Source organism: Anomaloglossus baeobatrachus, chromosome 11 (genome assembly GCF_048569485.1).
Source record: "Anomaloglossus baeobatrachus isolate aAnoBae1 chromosome 11, aAnoBae1.hap1, whole genome shotgun sequence".
Classification (NCBI taxonomy): domain Eukaryota; kingdom Metazoa; phylum Chordata; class Amphibia; order Anura; family Aromobatidae; genus Anomaloglossus; species Anomaloglossus baeobatrachus.
The window spans coordinates 54,282,852-54,307,016 of NC_134363.1; the positions used below are offsets into that span (position 1 = coordinate 54,282,852).

General features: G+C 51.3%; 1 protein-coding gene across 2 annotated transcripts; it reads left to right on the forward strand.

The window, feature by feature from the left end:
- The first annotated feature begins 43 nt into the window (after window positions 1-43).
- Window positions 44-23,952, forward strand: PIH1D1 (PIH1 domain containing 1). Of its 2 annotated transcripts, none has more exons than XM_075328599.1 (11): window positions 44-315; window positions 1,133-1,261; window positions 10,884-10,950; window positions 11,061-11,246; window positions 12,461-12,522; window positions 12,636-12,717; window positions 13,216-13,312; window positions 14,148-14,195; window positions 14,593-14,683; window positions 22,083-22,226; window positions 23,794-23,952. In XM_075328599.1, exons 2-11 carry the CDS (start codon window positions 1,181-1,183, stop codon window positions 23,827-23,829), a joined length of 894 nt encoding a protein of 297 aa, XP_075184714.1. In that variant the 5' UTR covers window positions 44-315; window positions 1,133-1,180; the 3' UTR covers window positions 23,830-23,952. The 2 variants fall into 2 exon arrangements, with proteins under 2 accessions (XP_075184714.1, XP_075184715.1); XM_075328600.1 differs by having other exon boundaries at window positions 44-268.
- Window positions 23,953-24,165: the final 213 nt, after the last annotated feature.

The following is a 24,165-nucleotide window of genomic DNA, read 5'->3' on the forward strand; positions in this document are numbered from 1 at the left end:
CCGCACAGCAAGCACACACGTCACTTCCGCCAGAAGAAGGTCACATGATTACACACTACCAGGGCTATAATCTCCCCACTGACCAGTCTGCTCCCCGCGCGGCCTCCTCATAGGTATCGCTGTCATTTTCTTATCTGTAAATTACTGTGTTGTGCAGGAAAACAACTGCGTGTCAGAAAGAGTGACCGAGAGCAGGAAGAAGGTCAAACGGAAGTGCGTGTCCCACCCGGAAACGTGCGCATGCGCGGACGGAGAGACAGTTGCCGAGGTGAGGTGATGCTATAGCTGAGTGAGAGCAGTGCTGACTTCCTACAGGTCAGTACAACATGGAAGTGTGGCCGCTTATTTTTACATTGGAGGATAAGTTGTTATCTGTTGATGTGTCCAACTCCCATTGTCAGGAAACAAGGCACCCCCTCTTGTCATCTCTCGGGGTGCCCCTCCCCCCTTGTCGTCGCCTGTCTGGGTGTCCCTCCCCCTTGTCGTCGCCTGTCTGGGTGTCCCTCCCCCTTGTCGTCGCCTGTCTGGGTGTCCCTCCCCCTTGTCGTCGCCTGTCTGGGTGTCCCTCCCCCTTGTCGTCGCCTGTCTGGGTGTCCCTCCCCCTTGTCGTCGCCTGTCTGGGTGTCCCTCCCCCTTGTCGTCGCCTGTCTGGGTGCCCCTCCCCCCTTGTCGCCTGTCTGGGTGCCCCTCCCCCCTTGTCGTCGCCTGTCTGGGTGCCCCTCCCCCCTTGTCGTCGCCTGTCTGGGTGCCCCTCCCCCCTTGTCGTCGCCTGTCTGGGTGCCCCTCCCCCCTTGTCGTCGCCTGTCTGGGTGCCCCTCCCCCCTTGTCGTCGCCTGTCTGGGTGCCCCTCCCCCCTTGTCGTCGCCTGTCTGGGTGCCCCTCCCCCCTTGTCGTCGCCTGTCTGGGTGCCCCTCCCCCCTTGTCGTCGCCTGTCTGGGTGCCCCTCCCCCCTTGTCGTCGCCTGTCTGGGTGCCCCTCCCCCCTTGTCGTCGCCTGTCTGGGTGCCCCTCCCCCCTTGTCGTCGCCTGTCTGGGTGCTACCCCCCCCCCCTCCCCTTTTGTCATTAATGGTCTAGGTGCCATACACACTTTTTATCGGCTGTGTAATATTAATACTTGTTTTGACTTTTCAGGCTCCAGAAAACAAGATCCCTGAGCTTCCTATCTTTGACCTTTAAAAGATGGCGTCTGACAAGTCGCTGCTCTCTGCAGAAATGAACACAAACATGGAGGAAGCGCTGTATGAGCAGATGCTGATGAAGGTACCTACACGTAAGGATGAGTCGGGGAAGCCAGAAGTCGCCTGTCGAATGAACAAAACACTCGTTCGTCGGGTGAAATGATCTTTAAGCCTCCCTTAAAGTCCTCATTCTCGGCAGCACATCCTCCATGTAATGCTGAGAACAATGGAAGGCTGTGCACAGCGAATGATCAAAGACTTTCCTGTGCGCATAAGTGCCTGTCTATAGGAGGATTTACATTACCTGCTTTTGCAGCATTAAATGGCCATCAATGGGTAAATATTTTCTGATTGGTGGTTGGTTAATATCCGGTTCACAGTCAGATCACATGTGCACTGATTGATGTGTAATAGATCTGTACTGGATCACTCCGTGCACAGGCAGCTGTGGTTCTAGGCAGCACGAGCCTTGTTTGCACAGGACGATTCACCACCGCCAATAATAATTTTTGTGAAAACAACTTATGATCTTTTCACTTGACAAACAAGCATTTCTTTTTCGCTCCTAATTGGGAGACCCAGACAGTGGGTGTATAGCTACTGCCCTCTGGAGGCCGCACAAAGAACTACACTTAAAAGTGTAAGGCCCCTCCCCTTCTGGCTATACACCCTCCCGTAGGAGTACGAATTCCTCAGTTTTAGCTTTGTGCGCAGGAGGTCAGACACGCACACATAGCTCCATTGTTTTTAGTCAGCAGCAGCTGCTGACTATGTCGGATGGAAGAAAAGAGGGCCCATACAGGGCTCCCAGCATGCTCCCTTCTCACCCCACTGTATGTCGGAGGTGTTTGTAAGGTTGAGGTACCCATTGCGGGTACGGCGGCAGGAGCCCACATGCTGATTCCTTCCCCATCCCTTTTTACAGGGCTCTGGGTGAAGTGGGATTTACTGGTCTCCAGGCACTGAGACCGTGCTCCATCTACAGCCCCTGGAGAAGATGCTGGATGGAGCGGAGTACATCAGGGACATGGCCCTGCTTCCTCAAGGTACTCTGTGTCCCCGTGCATTTGGCGCTCACACCGCTGCATGCTGGGTGTTGTAGTGCGCCGGGGGACATCAGCGCTACGGCGCTTGTGCCATGGCCTCATTCAGCTTCGCTGAAGCAGGCACACTTATGGGAATCGGTCGCGCCGGCCGCTGGGACTGCGGCGCGGCTGGCACTTGTGGTGCGCCGGGGACTTCAGCGCGGCCCGCGCTTTTACGACGGCCGCGCTGATAACTCGAGTCCCCGGCTTTTGCGGCCTGCTTCCGTTCGTTCCCGCCCCCAGACCTGCCAGTCAGGAGAGGGGCGGGACGCTGGCCACTTCTGGAAATCGGTCACGCCGGCCGCTGGGACTGCGGCGCGGCTGGCACTTGTGGTGCGCCGGGGACTTCAGCGCGGCCCGCGCTTTTACGGCGGCCGCGCTGATAACTCGAGTCCCCGGCTTTTGCGGCCTGCTTCCGTTCGTTCCCGCCCCCAGACCTGCCAGTCAGGAGAGGGGCGGGACGCTGGCCAGTGCATCAGCGCCGAGGGCTGGAGTCGTTTTTACATACTCCAGCCCTCACAATCGGCACAGAGGGGACACTGTTTCCCGCACTTTTGTTTAGGAACTCCCACGGACCGCCCCTCTCCACAGACGCCGGCAGCCATTCCTGCTGACACGCTGAGCTGCAGAGGGGAGCCGGGGAGACCCAGACAAGGAATTCTGCAGCCTCTTACCCGCTATTCAGCGGGCGGTAAGCAGCCCTCAGGGCTCACCCCCTCTTGTGCCAGTAGTATTCTTAGTATTTTGTTTCTACAAATACTTGGTATTACATAGCGCTGGTCGCCCTTTGGCTATAGACTCTCTCACATTGCAGAGAGCCAGCAGCATGTCGTCCGTAAAACGCAAGGGTGCCAAGGCACAGACATTATATGCTTCCTGCACCGCATGTGGGACTTTTCTACCAGCAGGCTCCACGGACCCCCATTGTGTGCAGTGCTCGGCCCCTGCGGCGCTTGCACAGTCGGGACCTCTGCTGGACGTGACCCAGGGTGTACCACCTGTGAATGCTGTCCAGGTGACAGGAACTGAGTTTGCAGCTTTTGCTGACAGAATGTCTCTCACTATGTCACAAATTCTTGACACATTGCGAGCTAGGCCTGTACTTCAGGCCACGGACACTGTGCAATCATTGCCCCCTGGTCCCCCTCAGCTCCAAGCTCCGGGACGGGCATATACACCTCAGGGTGAAGACTCTGACTCGGACGATGGCCCCGGGCAGCCTAAGCGGGCTCGCTATGACGGGCCTTCACATTCATCTCAATGGTCAGGATCCCAGCGAGATGAATCTATGGGTGATGAGGCGGACGTAACTGATCAGGATTCTGATCCTGGGACCGCTCTCAATCTAGATACACCAGATGGTGACGCCATAGTTAATGATCTTATATTTAACATCAATAAGATGTTAAATTTTTCCCCACCAGCTCCTCTTGTAGAGGAGTCAGCTTCGCAGCACGAGAGAATCCATTTCAGATACCCTAAGCGTACATTAAGCACTTTTCTGGACCACGCTGACTTTAGAGACGCAATCCAGAAACCCCACGCTTATCCTGAAAGGCGTTTTCCTAAACGGCTTAAAGATACACGCTACCCTTTTCCCCCTGAGGTGGTCAAGGGTTGGACCCAGTGTCCAAAAGTGGATCCTCCAATTTCCAGGCTTGCAGCTAGATCCTTGGTTGCAGTTGAAGATGGAGCGGCACTTAAAGATGCCACTGACAAGCAGATGGAGCTCTGACGGAAATCCATCTATGAAGCGATTGGAGCGTCATTAGCGCCTTCTTTTGCGGCCGTATGGGCACTCCAAGCTATCTCAGCCGGGCTTGCGCGAGTCGACTCAGTCACACGTGCATTTGCCCCGCAGGTAGCACCATTGACCTCGCAAATGGCGGCATTCGCGTCGTACGCGATTAATGCTGTTCTTGACGCTACAAGCCGCACGGCAGTGGCGTCAGCCAACTCCGTTGTTTTGCGTAGGGCCCTGTGGTTGAGACATTGGAAAGCAGATTCTCATTCCAAGAAGTGCTTAACCAATTTGCCTTTTTCTCGTGACCGATTGTTTGGAGAGCGTTTGGATGAAATCATCAAACACTCCAAGGGTAAGGACTCATCCTTACCGCAACACAGACAAAACAAACCCCAACAGAGGAAGGGTCAGTCTGGTTATCGGTCCTTTCGAGGACCGGGCAGGTCCCAATTCGCCTCGTCAAAAAAGACTCAAAAAGACCAGAGACGCTCAGATTCTTGGAGGTCTCAGTCACGCCCAAAAAGGACAGCCAGAGGAACCGTTGCCAAGACGGCGTCCTCCTGACTTGCGGTCTCCGATTCCCACACCCGCGGTCGGTGGGAGGCTTTCCCACTTTGGCGACATTTGGCTGTCACGCGTCAAAGACCGTTGGGTGAGGGATATTCTGTCTCACGGGTACAGGATAGAGTTCAGTTCTCGTCCGCCAACTCGTTTCTTCAGAACTTCTCCACCACCAGACCGAGCCGATGCTCTGTTGCAGGCGGTGGCCGCTCTAAAGGCGGAAGGAGTGGTGACCTCCGTCCCTCTTCAGGAACAAGGTCACGGTTTTTACTCCAATCTGTTTGTGGTCCCAAAAAAGGACGGATCGTATCGACCCGTCCTGGATCTAAAGTTGCTCAACAGACACGTAAAAGTCAGGAGGTTCCGGATGGAATCCCTACGCTCCGTCATAGCCTCAATGTCTCAAGGAGATTTTCTAGCATCAATAGACATCAAAGATGCGTATCTCCACGTGCCGATTGCACCAGAGCATCAGCGTTTCCTACGCTTCGTCATACACGACGAACACCTACAGTTCGTAGCGTTACCTTTCGGTCTGGCAACAGCCCCCCGGGTCTTCACCAAAGTCATGGCAGCAGTAGTAGCTGTTCTGCACTCGCAGGGTCACTCGGTCATCCCGTATCTAGACGACCTGCTTATAAAGGCACCCTCTCAAGAGGCATGCCAACACAGTCTGAAGGTGGCACTAGACACTCTCCAGAGTTTCGGGTGGATTATCAACTTTCCAAAGTCTCATCTAACCCCGACCCAATCTCTGACTTATCTTGGCATGGAGTTTCATACTCTCTCAGCGATAGTGAAGCTTCCACTGGACAAGCAGTGCTCGCTACGGACTGGAGTGCAATCTCTCCTTCAGAGCCAGTCGCACTCACTGAGGCGCCTCATGCATTTCCTAGGAAAGATGGTAGCAGCAATGGAGGCAGTCCCGTTCGCGCAGTTTCATCTGCGCCCTCTACAATGGGACATTCTACGCCAATGGGATGGGAAATCGACGTCCCTCGACAGGACTGTCTCCCTCTCTCAGACTGCCAAGGACTCTCTGCGTTGGTGGCTTCTCCCCACCTCATTGTCACAGGGAAAGTCGTTCCTTCCCCCGTCCTGGGCAGTGGTCACGACGGATGCGAGCCTATCAGGGTGGGGAGCGGTGTTTCTCCACCACAGGGCTCAGGGGACGTGGACTCAGGAAGAGTCCACCCTGCAGATCAATGTTCTGGAAATCAGAGCAATCTATCTTGCCCTGCGAGCCTTCCAACAATGGCTGGAAGGCAAGCAGATTCGGATTCAGTCGGACAATTCCACGGCGGTGGCGTACATCAACCACCAAGGGGGAACACGCAGTCGCCAAGCTTTTCAAGAAGTCCAGCGGATTTTGACGTGGGTGGAAAGCAGAGCGTCCACCATATCCGCAGTTCACATCCCAGGCGTGGAAAACTGGGAAGCAGACTTTCTCAGTCGCCAGGGCATGGACGCAGGAGAATGGTCCCTTCACCCGGACGTGTTTCAACAGATCTGTTGCCGCTGGGGGACGCCGGACGTCGATCTGATGGCGTCACGGCACAACAACAAGGTCCCAGTTTTCATGGCACGGTCTCACGATCACCGAGCGCTGGCGGCAGACGCCTTGGTTCAGGATTGGTCGCAATTCCGACTCCCCTATGTGTTCCCACCTCTAGCATTGTTACCCAGAGTTCTCCGGAAAATCAAGTCCGACTGCCATCGAGCCATACTCGTCGCTCCAGATTGGCCAAGAAGGTCGTGGTACCCGGATCTGTGGCATCTCACGGTAGGCCAACCGTGGACACTACCAAACCGTCCAGATTTGCTGTCTCAAGGGCCGTTTTTCCATCTGAATTCTGCGGCCCTGAACCTGACTGTGTGGCCATTGAGTCCTGGATCCTAGCGGCCTCAGGTTTATCTCATGAAGTTGTTGCCACAATGAGACAGGCTAGAAAACCATCCTCAGCTAAGATCTATCACAGGACGTGGAAGATATTCTTAGCGTGGTGCTTGGCTCAAGGGTTTTCTCCCTGGCCATTTGCATTGCCAATTTTTCTTTCCTTCCTGCAGTCTGGATTGGAAAAAGGTTTGTCGCTTAGCTCGCTTAAGGGTCAAGTCTCCGCGCTATCCGTATTCTTTCAGAAGCGCTTGGCACGGCTTTCTAAAGTACGCACTTTTCTCCAAGGAGTTTGTCATATCGTTCCTCCTTACAGACGGCCATTGGAACCCTGGGATCTAAACAAGGTTCTCATTGCTCTCCAGAAGCCGCCTTTCGAGCCGTTGAAAGAGGTTTCCCTTTCTCGGCTTTCACAAAAAGTAGTTTTTCTTGTGGCGGTCACGTCTCTTCGAAGAGTGTCCGAGCTAGCGGCGTTATCTTGCAAATCTCCCTTCCTGGTGTTTCACCAAGACAAGGTAGTACTGCGTCCAATTCCGGAGTTTTCTCCCAAGGTGGTTTCTTCCTTTCATCTCAATCAGGATATCACTTTGCCATCTTTGTGTCCGCATCCAGTTCACCAATTTGAAAAGGGTTTACATCTGTTGGACCTGGTGAGAGCACTCAGGATTTACATTTCTCGCACGGCGCCTCTACGCCGTTCTGATGCGCTCTTTGTCCTAGTCGCTGGTCAGCATAAGGGATCGCAAGCTTCCAAATCCACCCTTGCGCGGTGGATCAAGGAACCAATTCTTCACACATACCGTTCTGCTGGGCTTCCGATTCCATCTGGACTGAAGGCCCATTCTACCAGAGCCGTGGGTGCGTCCTGGGCATTGCGGCATCAGGCTACGGCTCAGCAAGTGTGCCAGGCGGCTACCTGGTCGAGTCTGCACACGTTTACCAAACACTATCAAGTGCATACCTACGCTTCGGCAGATGCCAGCCTAGGTAGACAGGTCCTTCAGGCGGCGGTGGCCCACCTGTAGGAAGAGGCTGTCTGACAGCCCGTTCATGTGGTATCTTTTTACCCACCCAGGGACTGCTTTTGGACGTCCCACTGTCTGGGTCTCCCAATTAGGAGCGAAAAAGAAGAAGGGAATTTTGTTTACTTACCGTAAATTCCTTTTCTTCTAGCTCCAATTGGGAGACCCAGCACCCGCCCTATTTGTTCTTAGGGTTTCGTTTTTCGGGTGCACATGTTGTTCATGTTGTTTCTTAAGTTCTCCGATCTTGTTATCGGATTGAATTTGTTTTTGAAACTGTTATTGGCTTTCCTCCTCCTTGCTTTGGTACTAAAACTGAGGAATCCGTACTCCTACGGGAGGGTGTATAGCCAGAAGGGGAGGGGCCTTACACTTTTAAGTGTAGTTCTTTGTGCGGCCTCCAGAGGCAGTAGCTATACACCCACTGTCTGGGTCTCCCAATTGGAGCTAGAAGAAAAGGAATTTACGGTAAGTAAACAAAATTCCCTTCTTTGCTCATTCATTGGTTGATCAGTTGCCTCTTTACACTTCAAAAACACTTGTTCGTGATAATTGGGCAGTGTAAATGGACATAGAGAAAAAAAAGAAAAATTTGGACGTAATTTCATGCACAAACCCAAAAATAGGCCCTACAAAATTATCACTTTTCCAAAATTGTGGGTTAACAACTTTGTTTCAAGCATGTGATGATCATTTAAACTCATCTGTGGCAAATAACAGGTGTGGGCAATATGGAAATCACACCTGAAACCAGATAAAAAGGGAAGTTCGCTCAATTTTTTTCATTGTGTGTCTTTGTGTGCCACACTAAGCGTGGAGAACAGAAAGCGGAGAAGAAAACTGTATGAGGACTGGAGAACCAAAATTGTTTAAAACAATCTCGAGGTTACAAGTCCATCTCCAGGGATCTTGATTTTCCTTTGTCCATGGTGCACAACATAGGACATTTACAACCCATGGCACTGTAGCTAACCTTCCTGTATGTGGCCTGGTAGAGCGAAAGCGATGAATGCTTGCAACGCAGGATAGTCCAGATGGCAAATAAGTCCCAATCAAGTTCTCAAGAAATTCAGGCTGTCCTGCAGGCTCAGGGGGCATCAGTGTCAGAACAAGCTATACATCCACATCTGCATGAAATTAAACAAAATGCTATGGATGAGACCCAGGAGGACCCCACTGCTGACACAGACATAAAAATGTAGACTGCAATTTACCAAAAAGTACGTGAGTAACCAAAATCCTTCTGGGACAGCTTCTTGTGGACAGATGATTTAAAAAAAAACAAAAACTGACCCGCACATCCTACAAATGTGAATAGGTGGCAGCTGAAAAAATATAGCAAATACAAAATGCATACAGCTGCACACTATAATGCCATCAGTGTATAAGGGAACTCTGGTACTGCATTACGGCTATATGAAAAAATGCCAATGCATGTAAGCCCAGAAACCAATGGCAAGGTAAATCTCAATAATCCAGGTACCTAACTAAAATGCCACTATCTAGGTTAAAAACATCTGTGTCTGGGCAGCTAGACTAAAAAATCATAAACTAAAAATCTCATTTTTTCATATAGCAGTAATGCAGTACCAGAGTTCCCTTATACATTGATGGCATTTTAGTGTGAAGCTGTATGCACTTTGTATTTGTGGACAGATGAGGCCAAGATAGAGATTTTTGGTAAAGCACGTCATTCTATTGTTTACTGATAACAGAATGAGGCTTACAAAGAAAAAGAACACAGGACCTACAGTCAGATATGGTGGAGGTTCAAATATGCTTTGGGGTTGTTTTGCTGACTCTTTCACTGGGGGCCTTTACTGTGTGCAAGGCATCATGAAATCTGAAGACTGCCAAAAGATTTTGGGTCACAATGTAGCGTGCAGTGTCAGAAAGCTAGGATTGTGTCCTGGGTCATGGGTCTTCCAGCAGGACAATGACTCCAAACACTTCAAGAAGCCCCCAGAAATGGATGGAAACAAAGCGCTGGAGAGTTCTGAAGAGGCAGCAATTAATCCAGCTCTAAATACCATTTATCTTAAAATTGCTGTTGGGAGAAGACTCCTCCAAGTATGAGACCTGGAGCAGTTTATAAAGAAGAGGCCAAAATTCCAGGTGAGAGGAGCAAGAAGCTTGTGGACGGGTATAAGAAGCGACTGATTTGTAGTTATTTATTCCAAAGGATGTACAACCAAATATTGTTGAGGGGGTCAACAATTTTGTCCTGACCTTGGGGTTTTTGTGTCAAATTACCATATTTTTCGGACTATAAGACGCACCGGACTATAAGACGCATGCTTGTTTTAGAAAAGGAAGATACAATTTTAAGCAAAAAATGTAGTCAATACACACTGTTATGGGGCGAGGATCTGCTGCTGACACTGTTATGGGGGTAATGTCTCCAAATTGTCTGCTAAGGTACCCCATCCTCGTAATGATCCTCCTGTTGTGTGTGTATGTATATATATATATATATATGTATATGTATATATATATATATATATATCCCTCATCCTGGTGTATGGCTGCATCCTGTGGCACACAAAAAAATAAACGTTCATACTCCCCTTTCCTCGCTCCACGCAGCATCGCTCCTCCTCCCGTCTGTGTCAGCCACGGCTACATGTGGTCACGTGCACACAGCAGTGATGTCATTGCTGTGTGTACCGCTAGCCTCCACACAGCCGCCTCCGGCACAGACTGGAGGACATTGCGGTGCTGCAGGGACCGTGGCCGGTGAGTATACTGATTCACTGCACCCCGCGCTTAGGATGATGACACGCGGGGGGCAGTGAATACAGCCGCACATGATCACTCCAGGCTGTAGTTGCCAGGGGTGATCACGGCTGGCTGTTAATTATGCGCGCACCCCCCGCGCATCATCCCGCCCACCTGTCAGTGCCGGATTCAGGGCGGGAGGATGGGTGTGTATATGAAATGAGTGGGCGCACGTGGTCATGACAAGCTCTGCTACAGCCTGCTCATGCCGCCGATGACCCGCTCCACCGCAGCACCCTCATTCCCCGCAGCCCTACATTCAGACTATAAGTCACACCCCCCATTTTCCCCCAACATTTGGGGGGGGAGGGTGTGTCTTATAGTCCAAAAAATACGGTATGTCCAATTTGCTTTTTTTTTTCGGTGTTGTTGCAATACACACAGAGGAATTAAGCATGTCATTGCAATCATTTTCTGGTAGAAATACTTCACTTTCTGGAACAATTTCAAGGCTGCCAGCATTTTCGGCCATGACAGTCCATTAATTGATGGGTTTCAGCAAATGTTTATTTACTTGATGCGTATGGTCCGCTTTGAACGCATGCAATTGTATTGTTTTGGTGCAGTTTGGGGACCCCTCGTCCGTTACTCGCTGATTCACACTCCTTGTCTCATTCCAGGCCAAACAAGAAATAGAAAGCCGAATACCGACCCTAGCAGAAACCAGGCAGATCAGACCCCAGCCCGGTGAGATGTGTTCTCTGCTCATTATCGAGATGACGTTGTGTTTTTTTATGGGTTTTTTTATACATTTTTGCACTTATGAATGATGGGCTTTTTTCTATTGCTTTGTTTAGGTTTCTGCATTAAAACTCGCACTTCCAAAAATACAAAAATCTTTATTAACATCTGCAAGTCGAGCCAGATCCCCGCGCCCCCGGACCTGAGCGAGCAGAAGCTAGTCAGCATCCTGGAATCGGATGATCCCTCCGGGTACCGGGTCCCCATGAGCCTCGGAGAGCCGCACGTTGAGGTTGATAATAGTAAGTTGTTGGGGTTTTTTGTCTATAGATTTTTAGTGTAGATTTGAAGGCGCAGGGAAAAGTGACTGTGCAACTTGTTAAAGGGATAGTCCAGAGATATCCTTACAGGGGTTGCCTCAGTACTTATGCACAGGTAGTTGGTCATTACCTGCACGCTTTGCCCGGCGCCTATCTCTGCCACCAGAGCAGTCACAGACAACTCCTTCCGTAGTTCTGCTGCTACGGACTTCACATCAACAGAGCAGTGACTTCTTTTCTATTCTGCTCTCCTGACGGGGCATGATTGCCAACATCATGCTGATAGGTGGAGCAGAGCCGGCTGTCTAACTGTGGGGAGCCGGCTTTCAATCAGCATGGTGTGGGCAGTCATGCCCCGTCAGGAGAGCAGAGTGGAAGAAGAGCAGCTCTTTTGACATTCGATGACCACTCGGCGTTGGGTAGAACAGACAGGTAGTTGGCAACGATCTGCCTGTTACTCTTTGGGCCCATAGTACTAATATAAAACGGCCCCAGACAACCCCACTAAACAGGCAAAACGAGCAATGTTCTAATCCTCAATGGTCATAGGTGCCCCATTTTGAAGATCTCCACATCCAGTGTGTGCTTCACTATGTAATAAAGTTTCTTACATCTTGGTGATGAAGTGCTACAAGACTAATGGACATTTTTGGTTTAGATTTGGAGCCTAAAGGGGTTGTCTATTACCAGGACAACCCCTTCTGATTCTACATGTTTTCCCCTGGAAAAATAATAATTCCTATACTCTCCTCCAGTTCCCTTTCAGTGGTGCCGTGGCTCACATGGGGTTGTGATGTCACACGATCCATGCATCCAATCAGTACCGGCTTCTGTCTTCGGACCATACGAACAATCAACAGGAAGTGAGTACAGCCGCTGCACTCGCTTCCTGTTGATTAACTCGTTTGCTCTGAAGGCGGGGAGACAGAAGCTGGTGCTGATTGGATGCGGGGTTCGCGTAACGTCACAACCCTACATGAGCCTTCACAGTGCTGGTACTGGAGGTGAGTATGGTCTTTATTATTTTACCTGGGGGAAACGTGGAATTAGAAGGGGTTGTCTAAGTAATGGACAACCCCTTTAAGGACTTATCCCACTTATCATAGCAGCTCTCCTAAGGTTAATGGATTGATCCTGTATCTAACCTGTCCCTTTACATGATCACAGTATATAAGGCCCTGTGTGTTCTCTCGCAGGTGGCGGTGGCTGCACGGCTTACGACATTGTGATAAATGGCACATTCTTTGAGAAAATTAAGGTAATTAAGTGCAATGTCTGTAGCGTAGAAACTTGCTTTTCCTAATACACGATCACAGTCTCCCCCTATGTTCTCATTTGTATCCGTTTTTTATTTTGCTTTTTTTTTAACAGAATAATGAGCTTTTTAGGGAATTTTTTATCACCGTGGCCATGGAGGGACTGGAGAACAAGTATGAGATGGAGCTGTCTAGAGGTAACGCACTACATCACTGATACTTTCCTTTCCCATGCTGTCTCGGGTTATCCGGGAGCTCCTTGAATCCCAATTTATCACCTGTCAACAGCAAAAATCTCAGTCGCCTGAGACTTGTATTGACAGAAGCACTAACATGGCAGCCTCAGGGGCCATCAGCATACTCTATGATTGACCCATGGGCGCACCCCTTGGATCCTGGACTTTAAATCCTGCTGTCAGAAATTGACCGTGGTACTTTAAACGTTTAACAGCAGCGATCAGAGCAAGCTCTGATTGCACAACCCCAGCTCCCGATCTCGCTCCATACAGGAACCCTGCTGGGATTGTCAAAATATAGCAGAGCCCCCTTTTAGTTGCACATGAGTGTGAGTGCACTTTTCTGGGGCAAGTGAAGTCACTTTTTTAATGTAGAAAGGCTTAAATGTCGTCATTTTGTGTCAGGGAGAATAAAGCACAATCAGGAATCATTACTAATCATCTGTGGTTTCCCTCCAGAGTGGAAAATGCTAAAAAATCGCAAGTTCCTGGGGTCCATCTTTGACCAGAATATCAGAACCAAATCCAAACCTATGATCCAGGAATTGGACACCGTGTAAGTGTCGGATACAACACAGCTTAGTATCTTCTGGAAAATGCTCAAATATCACATTCGCTTGCATTGTACTTGGTACTTGAGTTGAGCCTGTCCAACTGATCATTACGAGTACAGAGCATAGTAGTGACCGCTCATCACTAGTTACGAGTACTGAGCACCCGAGCATGGTAGTGCCCGCTCATCACTAGTTACAAGTACTGAGCACCTGAGCATGGTAGTGCTCGCTCATCACTAGTTACAAGTACTGAGCACCCGAGCATGGTAGTGCTCGCTCATCACTAGTTACGAGTACTGAGCACCCGAGCATGGTAGTTCCCGCTCATCACTAGTTACAAGTACTGAGCACCTGAGCATGGTAGTGCCCGCTCATCACTAGTTACGAGTACTGAGCACCTGAGCATGGTAGTGCCCGCTCATCACTAGTTACCAGTACTGAGCACCCGAGCATGGTAGTGCCCGCTCATCACTAGTTACCAGTACTGAGCACCTGAGCATGGTAGTGCCCGCTCATCACTAGTTACTATTACAGAGCACCTGAGCATGGTAGTGCCCGCTCATCACTAGTTACCATTACAGAGCACCTGAGCATGGTAGTGCCCGCTCATCACTAGTTACCAGTACTGAGCACCTCAGCATGGTAGTGCCCGCTCATCACTAGTTACGAGTACTGAGCACCCGAGCATGGCAGTGCCCGCTCATCACTAGTTACGAGTACTGAGCACCCGAGCATGGTAGTGCCCGCTCATCACTAGTTATGGTGCAAGAACAATGTGTACATTTAGGGGTTTTTTTTACTATTATGCATTTGATGTGGTTTATTTTATTCCTACAGACCCTCCCAGCTAACACCAAGCAAGTCCCTCATCTCAGAAGTTGAAAGGTTTGTGTTCCTGCACAGTATAATCCTTGTATTCCTTTTTTTTGGATCCTTTCTTTAAAGGTGATATGATATCGTTAGTGTAGGCCATTACTTTGTTAGGTAGGGACAGGTCTGTGGGACCCCCAGAGAGAAGGGGGTGCAGGATTGAAATAACACTACGGCTTTTTGTACGATCTGCAGTGGCCCCGACACCCGCTTGTAGGAGAACTGCAACTGAGCGCATTCTAGTTATCGGATCTGTGCTGTAGTTCTGTTGCACAGTGGCGGCCATGACACCTCTGTGCAGGGAAGACTATGGCTACAACTGATCATAAAGTGATACAGTATCCTACCTATAGACTTTCATTTTACAATATACAAAGGCTTTTTTAAATATGTTTTTTGGGTTTTTTTGCAGTTCACCTGTAAAACCAGATTACACAATTGTGGCAGAACCTCCTGATGGACACCCCGGCTTTCTGGTGGCTGAAATCTCCTTACCTAAAGTGGTGAGACCGTGCGAATGTGATGGTGACCGTCCGGCACGGCATGTGTAATGTAGCAGATTTCCACCTGCAAAGTCCTAATTTTACTACAATTATACTAAGTGTCCCCATCATTTGGTGTCGCTCCATCCCAAGGTTTGGCTAATTTGCATGGGGCTGGTCCAGCACGGGGGGTACCTGGCTTCTGATTTCAGTAGCTAAGCCAGCTCTTCTCTTTCAAATGTATACACTGAGACGGGCACAGGCTTTGCTATTGACATTCACAGATACGTTTAATTCCAGCAGATTAGCTTCAGGTTGCTCAATTCTTAGTTGGTGCCAAGAACGAGGATTCTTCTTGTTCCAATAGAGCAACCACGATGCTCTTGTTTTTTTTCAATATTAAAGGGAATCTGCCACCAGATTTGGCGACTAAGAGCTGTGGCCACCACCACCGGGCTCTTATATACAGCATTCTGTATATAAGAGCCCAGGCGATAATACTCAACTAGGTGGCGGTCCGGTGCAAAGAGTTGTCACTGCTCTCCGGTCTGGCACTTACTCTCTGCGGCGATCCCCGTCCCCCTATCCAGCCCAGTATGGATGACTCATCTACATCATCCACACAGGCCAGCATTACAGTTCCTGTGCAGGCGCACTTTCATTTGCACTACTCAGTGCAGATCAAAGTACTATAATGCACAGGCGCGAGGAAAGATTAAAGGCTGACGGTGTACGCAAACTACAATACTTTGATCTGCTCTGAGCAAGACATATCAAGGTGCGCCTGCGCAGAAGTGCAATGTAGGCCTCTGTGTGGATGACTCGGGAACACTGTAAATGTGGAACTGTTACTGCGCTGACACACATCTAGGATAAGTATAATGCAAGGTGGTTTAATTCAATGCTTTTCGTAGTGTAACCCCACTTCTTCATCAGGAAATCCACCAGTATGACAGACAACAACAGTAGTGTAGGACACGTCATCCACACTCGGCTGGGTAGAAGGACAAAAGCAATCGCTGCAGAGGGGAGGTGCCGGACCGGAGAGCAGCGACGCCCATCAGACCGGCCCACCCCTAGGTAAGTATGATAGAAGGATTTTTGTGTACTCACCGTAAAATCTCTTTCTCTGAGTCTTCATTGGGGGACACAGGACCTTGGGTTATGCTGCTGTCACTAGGAGGCTGACACTAAGTAAACAGAAAAAGTTAGCTCCTCCCCAGCAGTATAACCCCTGAGCCGGAGGCGGGCTCAATCAGTTTAGTGCACAAGCAGTAGGAGGAGAGCCAAACAATCCTGGATAAAACAAGGTAAAAACTATGATCATTAGTCGTGTGACCAGTGGCATGGGAATATGGCCACTGGGGTAACCGGCAGGTAATATATAACAAGAAACACAAGCAGGGTGGGTGCTGTGTCCCCCAATGAAGACTCAAAGAAAGAGATTTTACGGTGAGTACACAAAAATCCTTCTTTCTCTAGCGTTTCATTGGGGGACACAGGACCATGGGACGTCCAAAAGCAGTCCCTGGGTGGGAAGAGAACCATCACCAGAGATAGGAAGGAGCCGCTTCCCCCTGTCGGGCTTGACCCAGACCTACAAGCACCTACCTTGATACAGGTGTGCGACTGCCGCCCGCAAACCTTACGCCAAGACTGGGCTCTACCGAAGCTTGGGTGTGACCCTGGTCAAAACTAGTAAAGGTATGCCGACTAGATCAGGTGGCGACCCAGGGGACCTGGCCAGTCGACGTCTGAAGTCCATCCGTCCAAGGGGTATCCCTTGCTCGGTAGACCGCGGCGGAAGTCCGTCCTTCGTGCGATAGCCTAACCATATGGAGGAATGGATCAATGTGAAATTCTGGCCCTTGGCGCCGGCATGCGCCTCTTGGGAACAGGTGGAAGGATGGACTGACTGTCGGTGTAACCGAAAAGTGGTGTCCTGCAGACCTAAAAGACTGAGGGCTCGTACCAGCCCTGGAACGAACTAGGCCCTCATTTTGGCTGAGAGAGGAGACTAGAACCGAACACAGAAACCTAAACTCCTCTTCTGGAAGAAACAGCAAGCTGCCTTGGACAGAACGAAGGGTTCTGCCGGAGCACCACCTTGTCCTGCTAGAGGAGCCGGAAAAGGGGGGAAGGCGACAAGAGGGCTGCCTGCCCTGATGCCGTCCGTAACCAAAAGACGGCCACGAGGAGCCCACCTATCAAAACAGGTGGGAGCAGGGAAAAAGAGTTCTCTGAAGCGAAACCATCACTGGATTAAGGTCCCACGTTTCTAGTGACCGAAGATACCGCCGAGCCAGATGGACGCTTCCCTGAGTGGCGGCCGTGATCGAAGGACGGAAAGTGAGAGGACTCTGAAAACCCGAACAATCGAGCAGCCACCTGGTCGATACAGGGAAACGCGAGAGTGCCGCATCCAGAACTGACTGGAAGAAGGCCAGCAAGAAGGAGGGGAGGGAGAGAGAGGAGAAGGGAAGATGTGCTCCTCATACCACCGGGGGAGCTCTGTACGAGTGGAATTAAATCCTCGAGGAAACTGGACTCCCCAGCCCTCACCATTTGTCTGCAATCTTCTTGACAACAGACCTGACCGAGCCTGAACCCGGGATCCACTGGTGAGCCCGTTGGACTTGGGACTTCTGAGTCCTGGTAGAAGAGAGGGGCCCCGACACGGATGAACTGGGCGGTCTGGAAGGAGTCACGGGGCATCTGCGAGGAGTTGAGCAAGATATGTGAACTATGCTCCCCTGGGCTACTCCAGAGCCTTCCTCTGCCCTGGTCCATCTTGAGAACCCTCAAGATCATGGGAAACCGCGGGAAGACGCACAAGAGCCTGAATAGGCTTCACGACCGGTCGAGGGCATCGTCACCTAGTCCAGAGCAGGTGGCACCCACGATGCCCCATTGACCTGAAAGTGGGATCGCAAGACCAATAGGACCACGACTGGAGATCTTCCTTCGCCGGGGAATTGGCTGGTGACTTCCCTGTTGAAGAGCCATTTGCCTAAGCGAGGTCCTTCTTGCCGAGAGAATCGGCCGTCCAAACGTCCACGCTAGGTATGTGGAGCCGAGATTAGCGAGTGAAGAGACCTGTCCCAGAGGAAGATCTTCTAGGCTTCTTCCCTTGCCATGACACTCCCTGCATCTCCCTGGAGGATGACGCACGTCACCGCTGTGGCATGGTCCGAGTGGAATCTGAATGGGCCACCCCGACCAAGAGAATAAATTGTAAACCGGGCTAACCGGAGGGGAGAAGGATACCCTAGCACGGGAGACTGGTGACGGTTGATAACACGCTCCAGAGGAGGAAAGGGGAGCTTCAAGGGACAGTTGTGAAAACTGGTCCGCAAGGAGGGGATTGGCGAGTCCCCCACGAAGACTGAACCTTCCTGACTCCGTTCTTCAGAGTGGTCCGCTGGAGAGTCAAGGATGAATCTGGTAAGTGCACCGCCGCTATTCCCGCCACAGACTGCCGAGGGCTCGCATAGCAAAACTGATGGAAAAAAACGGGCGCGGATGGCAAAGGGTACGCGGGACTCTGTGCCCGGTAGAAAACTACTCCTGCGTGAGGAGTAGCTACCCGTGGACGGGCTCGATACCGTGCCTAAGAGATGATCTACCGGGTAGGGATCTGAGAGGACTCCCTCCGGTAGCTCAGCTACCCTAGTAGCGAAAAGTGATGATGACGGTCTAAACCTCCAAGCGCGGGCCCTTGAAGGGAGAACTCTGGTCCTCTAGGTCGTTTCTGGGCGGAGTGAACCTAGCAGCCCTGTAGCGTAGTATGCGCAGGGACAGTGATCCCTGCAAGCGCTCTTAAAAAACTGGAACGGCCCACTGTCCCGCGAGGCGGAGGGACTGTTGGAGGGATAGAGGCGCCCTGACGGGTGCGGCGTAAACGGACTGGGACCTAGCTGTAGGGGGACGATCCTGATGCGTCTGGCCAATGCCGGGAAGAGATGTACTCTTCCCTTACGTAGCCTAGGGGAGCAACTGGCCCCGCCCATCTCCGAAGGGCGTTCACGTACAGTCGGAAGGGAAGTCAGCGACTCCTTAGACGTCAACTCCAGTTCCTAATCCTGAGTCAGAGGTCTCGACGGGTGTACACACCGATGCTAGAGGCTCAGGCCGAGCCGCAGTCAGACACCAGGTCTGTGAAGAGAGGGTACTCACGGAAGATGATAACCAGTCCAGGGTCGGCATAGGTGGAACGTGGTCCGCCGCGTAGGGTGTCCGCGGAGACCCTGCGGAGCGTCACGTTAGGGACGAGAAGCCAGAAGGAACCCAGGCGGGTCGATTACAGGGTAGCGCGCCTCTTCCTTTCGGAGCCCCCCTTCGAGAAGGGGTAATGACAAGTAAAGGGACTTACCACTGGTAAACATCGTGCCTGGGAAATAACCATGCTCACGCAGTCAGCACGGCGAACTCTGGATGTCCCCTGTAAACCGCAGGGGCCCGCCACATTCGACTCTTCAAGATGACATGCCCCCTCTCTCCGGAGCCCTTTGGGGGCATGATAATGGCAATAACACGACTTACCGCTGGAAACGCAGTGTCTAGTTGCTGTTCGTGATCAAACAGCGACTCCAGTGTAGCATGCCCATTTTGTCCGAAAACCCTCTTGGAGAAAGGCATAATGATACTGACAAGACTTACCGCTGGTAAACTTCGTGTCCGGTTGTTGTCAGTGATCACGCGGTAACTCGGCGAACTCTGGATGTCCACTGATTACATGAAGGGTCCGCTCCAAATGTCTTAAAGGAGACCTGCGTGCACAGAGAGAAGAGGGCTGTCCGTAGCCTTACGGCTTGACTCACCATTCCTAGCAGGCTACTTGTCATGCGGCAAAAACATCCAGGTCCTGCTTGGAGTTCACCAGAGGTGGAACGCCTGGGCCATCACCCGAGAGGTCGAAAGGCTACCGAAGGACAGGCAGTCTGGACCTGGGGATTAAGGTGAAACCTGGGGGGCCGCAGAAGATGAGACCTGGCGGGTCCGCTTCCGGCAGAGGAACCGGCCCCTGGTATGGGACTCACCTCCCCGAGGGGATTGCGCCAGTCCTGTGGATGATCTGACAGAGCGTCGGCCAGGGACGCAGCGCATGCGCACCAACCCGAGGGACGCCAGCGAGGGATTTAGCCAGAGCCAGGCGCCAACTATTCGGCAGGGGCGGGGAGCAGGGGCGTGCAGTGCCAGTGGCTGCGGTGGATGTAAAAAACAATTGAGGGAAGCGTAGACCTGAGCTTACCGGTCCAAAAACAAATATCTCAAGCTGAGACCTGTAAGAGGTAATAAACTCAATCTACATATATAGTAATAACTCAACCCATGAACATAGTAGGTTTTTTATCGTTAAAAATTGTGGCTATTTTTGGGCCCATTTTTCCCTGATAAGGGATGCTGCAGCCTCAGCAATCTGCAGATCAGGAGTCTGCCCTGATCCTCTTTTTTTTTTTTTTTTTTTTTTTTTTTATTTAAAATGGACGCTGAGGGGGCTGGAGGCGGACCCAAGAGAGCGGGAAAAACTATCCACCACCCCCCTAGTGATGCCTGGAGCAGAGCGGAGGGCGGAGGCAGAGAGGCCGGCGGCCAATAGCGCTGCGTGGGAGGCGGGCCTGGGACGCCGAAGACAGGGCCGAAGCCGGGGACTAAATTTTGAAGCTGCCGCTGCGGGCAGAGGCAGCGCCGGCGGACCCACTCACGAAGCGGCGGCGGCGCAGTAGCGATGCGGATCCCCCCGACCTCGGATGTCGGCAGGGAGCTCCGCGGACGTGGCCGGGGTGCCAGGCGGCTAGGCCCAGACCGGGGACTAAATTTGGAAGCTGCCGCCGCGGGCAGAGGCAGCGCCGGCGGACCCACTCACGAAGCGGCGGCGGCGCAGCGGCGATGCGGACCCTCCCGACCTCGGATGTCGGCAGGGAGCTCCGCGGACGTGGCCGGGGTGCCAGGCGACTAGGCCCAGACCGGGGCCTAAATTTTAGCAGCCGCCCGATGACCGGATGGGGACGTGGGGGCGCCCGGTGAGTAGGCCCGGACCGGGGCCTAAAGATTGCATCCGCCCGGGAGAAGGTAGGAGAGGGTGTCCTACCTGAAGGGCGGCGTCGCATCTGCCAGTGTGCAGGCGTGGAGCTCTGCACCCGTGCCCCTGTGCTCCGCACACCGGATGACTGGCTGCGGCAGCAGGAGAAGAATGAGGCAGGCAGGCAGGCAGGGAGGTGGACGCCGGTGGGGGGAGGAAGCCCCTCTGAAGTGTAGCAGCGCTGCGGGCCCCATCATACAATCCAGACGCGCTGCGAGGTCCAGTCCCTGCTGTATGCCCCTTGCACCCTTTGGGGTGATACCGCAGGGTGAATAGGGGGTGCTCAGTAAAGTTCAGCCCCGCGTGCCAACCCGGGAGTGGTACCGTGGAATTGGACGGGGGAGAGGGCCCGACGACTCAAGCCTCTGCGACCCAGGGGAGTGGTACCCACACGGGCTGCGAGAGCTGAGGTAGAGAAACGATACCTGCAGAAAAAGAGAATTCCAACAGATGAGAGCGACGAGCGTCGCCGAGAAAAAAATGAAAAAATATACGCAAAAAATCAAGTGGCTGAAGGGGGCCCAGTCGGCCCACATCAGCCTCCTACGACACTAAGCAAAAAACTGATTGAGCCCGCCTCCGGCTCAGGGGTTATACTGCTGGGGAGGAGCTAACTTTTTCTGTTTACTTAGTGTCAGCCTCCTAGTGACAGCAGCATAACCCATGGTCCTGTGTCCCCCAATGAAACGCTAGAGAAAAGTGTTTTTCACGATCAGCCTAAGCTCTTATATGCAGTATTCTAGAATGCTGTATATAAGAGCTCACTGGTGGTGGCTGCAGGTTATAGGGCCCAAATGACAGGTTCCCTTTAAGCAGTTGTTTGGAGGAATCGCACCCTGGAGGGCACAGCAAATACTTGAAATATATATTTCGTTTTGATTTTCCTCATATACATGATTCACACCACACTAAGTGAGTTATAATGAAGAGAAGCCACATTTCAGGTGATGTACCCGTCGTCAGACTGAAGTCTGCAGGATACGGTGACCCACTTGGTTATATGGAGGGGTCAGTTATGTTTCCAAAAAAGCAGCCCAGTAGTCTCCAGACGTCTGCATGTAGTCTGGTGACTATTGGGACCATAAATGACCATGGATTTCTCCATATAACCAAAGGGTCCCCTGACGCTACAGCTTTGTGCCTGATGTAGGGTGCATTAGCCATAACGTTGCTACTCTTCCTTATGCCTCACTTAATGTTTGTGTTTAGTCTGCAGCTGCTCAGAAACCTTTAGTTGGCCACATATCGAGATAAAATCCAATCATATTTTTGTTCCCTTCTTGTGTGATCGGCTTCAGCGCCATGAGCATTATTACTAACCCGGTCTTCTCTCTCCAGTCTTCTGCTAGATCTCTTGTCTTGGACTTGGGTGAAGACAGAATAGTGTTAGTCGGACGCCCTGATTTGTATCATCTAGACGTCTTCATCCCTTATAATATCATCCAAGAACAAAGCGGAGCGCAGTTCAACAAGGACAGTAAGGTGAGACTACAGCAGAAAAGCCGCCATGTATTACAGCCCACTGAGGTGCATTCCGAAACACAGCAGCAAAACACAGCGAAAATCCGCTGCACCCAGAACCTTGATCGTGGGCACGGACCGCTGCGGTGTTCTGCGGAGAACACAAGTGCTTTCGGAAGAGGCATGACACTGCATCTAGGACTCAGTATCTCCTGATCATGGGCAGGTACTGTACAGGGTTTCTCTGAGAAAATTCAATAAATAAAATGAGATGAGCAATTGCATTTGTGCTGCAGTGATCCGGCGTCTTGACAGCCACTCTTCACTTCTGCAACCGCCATACTGGATGCCTCTGATGCTAAATTAGACCCTGCAACGTGCTGAGGCTCCTTCAATGCCGGGTGCAGAAGTGAAGACTGGCTGACATGGAGGACCAGACTGGATGCCGGACCAGGGCTGCACAAATCCAACTGCTCGTCTCTATGGGTGACATTAATGTAGAGCAGAAATGTATATAATGTACAATCTAATATATAAAGCTGTGTGTGTTCGTTAAAGGAATCCGCACCGTTGCATTTACAATCACGAAATTTTGCACAGACGTCCCATGTGACTCAGGGATCGTCATAGACTATATTTTGATGGTAAAATATAACCCCGCGCTTAACAGTTTTTCTCCATAAAACCTGCCTCCCATAAAGTCAATGGAGCTGCGAGCTAAAGGTTATTAATAGCAGCTGTGATTGGTTGCTAGAGGAACAAAATAACTTGTTGTTATAAAGAAGCTTATGTGCAAGGTAATCAGATGTCAGTGGGGAGACAGAGAGAGAGCGAGAGAGACAAAGTAAGAGGCAGACAGGGAAAGAGACAGACAGACAAACAGTCAGAGAGAGAGAGAGAGAGACAGACAGTCAAAGAGACAGAGGGGAAAGAGGCAGGCCGGCAGGGAAAGAGGCAAGGCCGGCAGGGAAAGAGGCAAGGCCGGCAGGGAAAGAGGCAAGGCCGGCAGGGAAAGAGGCAAGGCCGGCAGGGAAAGAGGCAGTCGGGCAGGGAAAGAGACAGAGACAGACGCACACAGCCGCAGTTACTATCCCAGACAACGCCTGGGTACTACAGCTAGTCCAATATATTTTTCTGGTAGGGATGTTGAGTTGATTTGCAGGACCCAATCCAGCAGCCACGTCGGTAATCTGTAGGCTCTGGACAGGGGCGCGTTTTTTGATTAGCCGCCCTGACGCGATGTCATTGCTGCTGTATAGTGCCCACATGAACCTGGCTAATGAAAACCAGAGCTACAGATGCCGGCTGGCAGGAGGCAATTCACACAGAGGCCACAGATTACCCATGTAGTCGCTGCTTCCGGTCCTACAAATCGATATCCAGCATCTCTGGTGTCTTATGTTCCTGAATTAAAGTGACCAAGCAACAGATGAATGTTCTCCAAACTATATATGTCCCAACTTTCCCCCTATGTTGCAGTGGATGGGAAGAAGAACATGTCGGATATCTGTGTATATAGAGGCCGACCCCGTTCTGTGTGTATCATTTGTGGTCTTCGATCTTCAGTAAAACGTGATGTATTTTGCAGGTGCTGACGATCACAATGCCGGTGCAGCCAGCGTAGCAATGTTCAGCAGTGGAATCCGCTCCTCTAGATCAATCCAGTGGATCCCTCCTGCACCACTGTATGGCTGTTAATCTATTGGGACTTCAGTATGACACCACAATAAATTTTTTGTCTTTCTTACACATGCGTTACTTGCTATACTTTTCCCTGAGGGTGGGTCAGGTAAGGATTTGGGGTTTGTTCCCTTATACCGAAATATTGCAGAACGTCTAGGGAAAATTCATGTCAAATAATTTGCTCTGAAAAATCTACGATGTACTGGTGATTTCTATGTCATTAATAATCCACCGCACCCCCACAGATCAGCCATTATCACCGGTGGCTGGAAGTTCA

What these genes read in the sequence shown, in the direction of transcription:
- PIH1D1 (XM_075328599.1), top strand. Translation starts at nt 1,181, where the DNA reads ATGGCGTCTGACAAGTCGCTGCTCTCTGCAGAAATGAACACAAACATG. An exon ending in GCAGATCAGACCCCAGCCCG is followed by an intron (nt 10,951 to 11,060) that starts GTGAGATGTGTT and finishes TGCTTTGTTTAG; the next exon opens with GTTTCTGCATTAAAACTCGC. An exon ending in AAATCTCCTTACCTAAAGTG is followed by an intron (nt 14,684 to 22,082) that starts GTGAGACCGTGC and finishes TTCTCTCTCCAG; the next exon opens with TCTTCTGCTAGATCTCTTGT.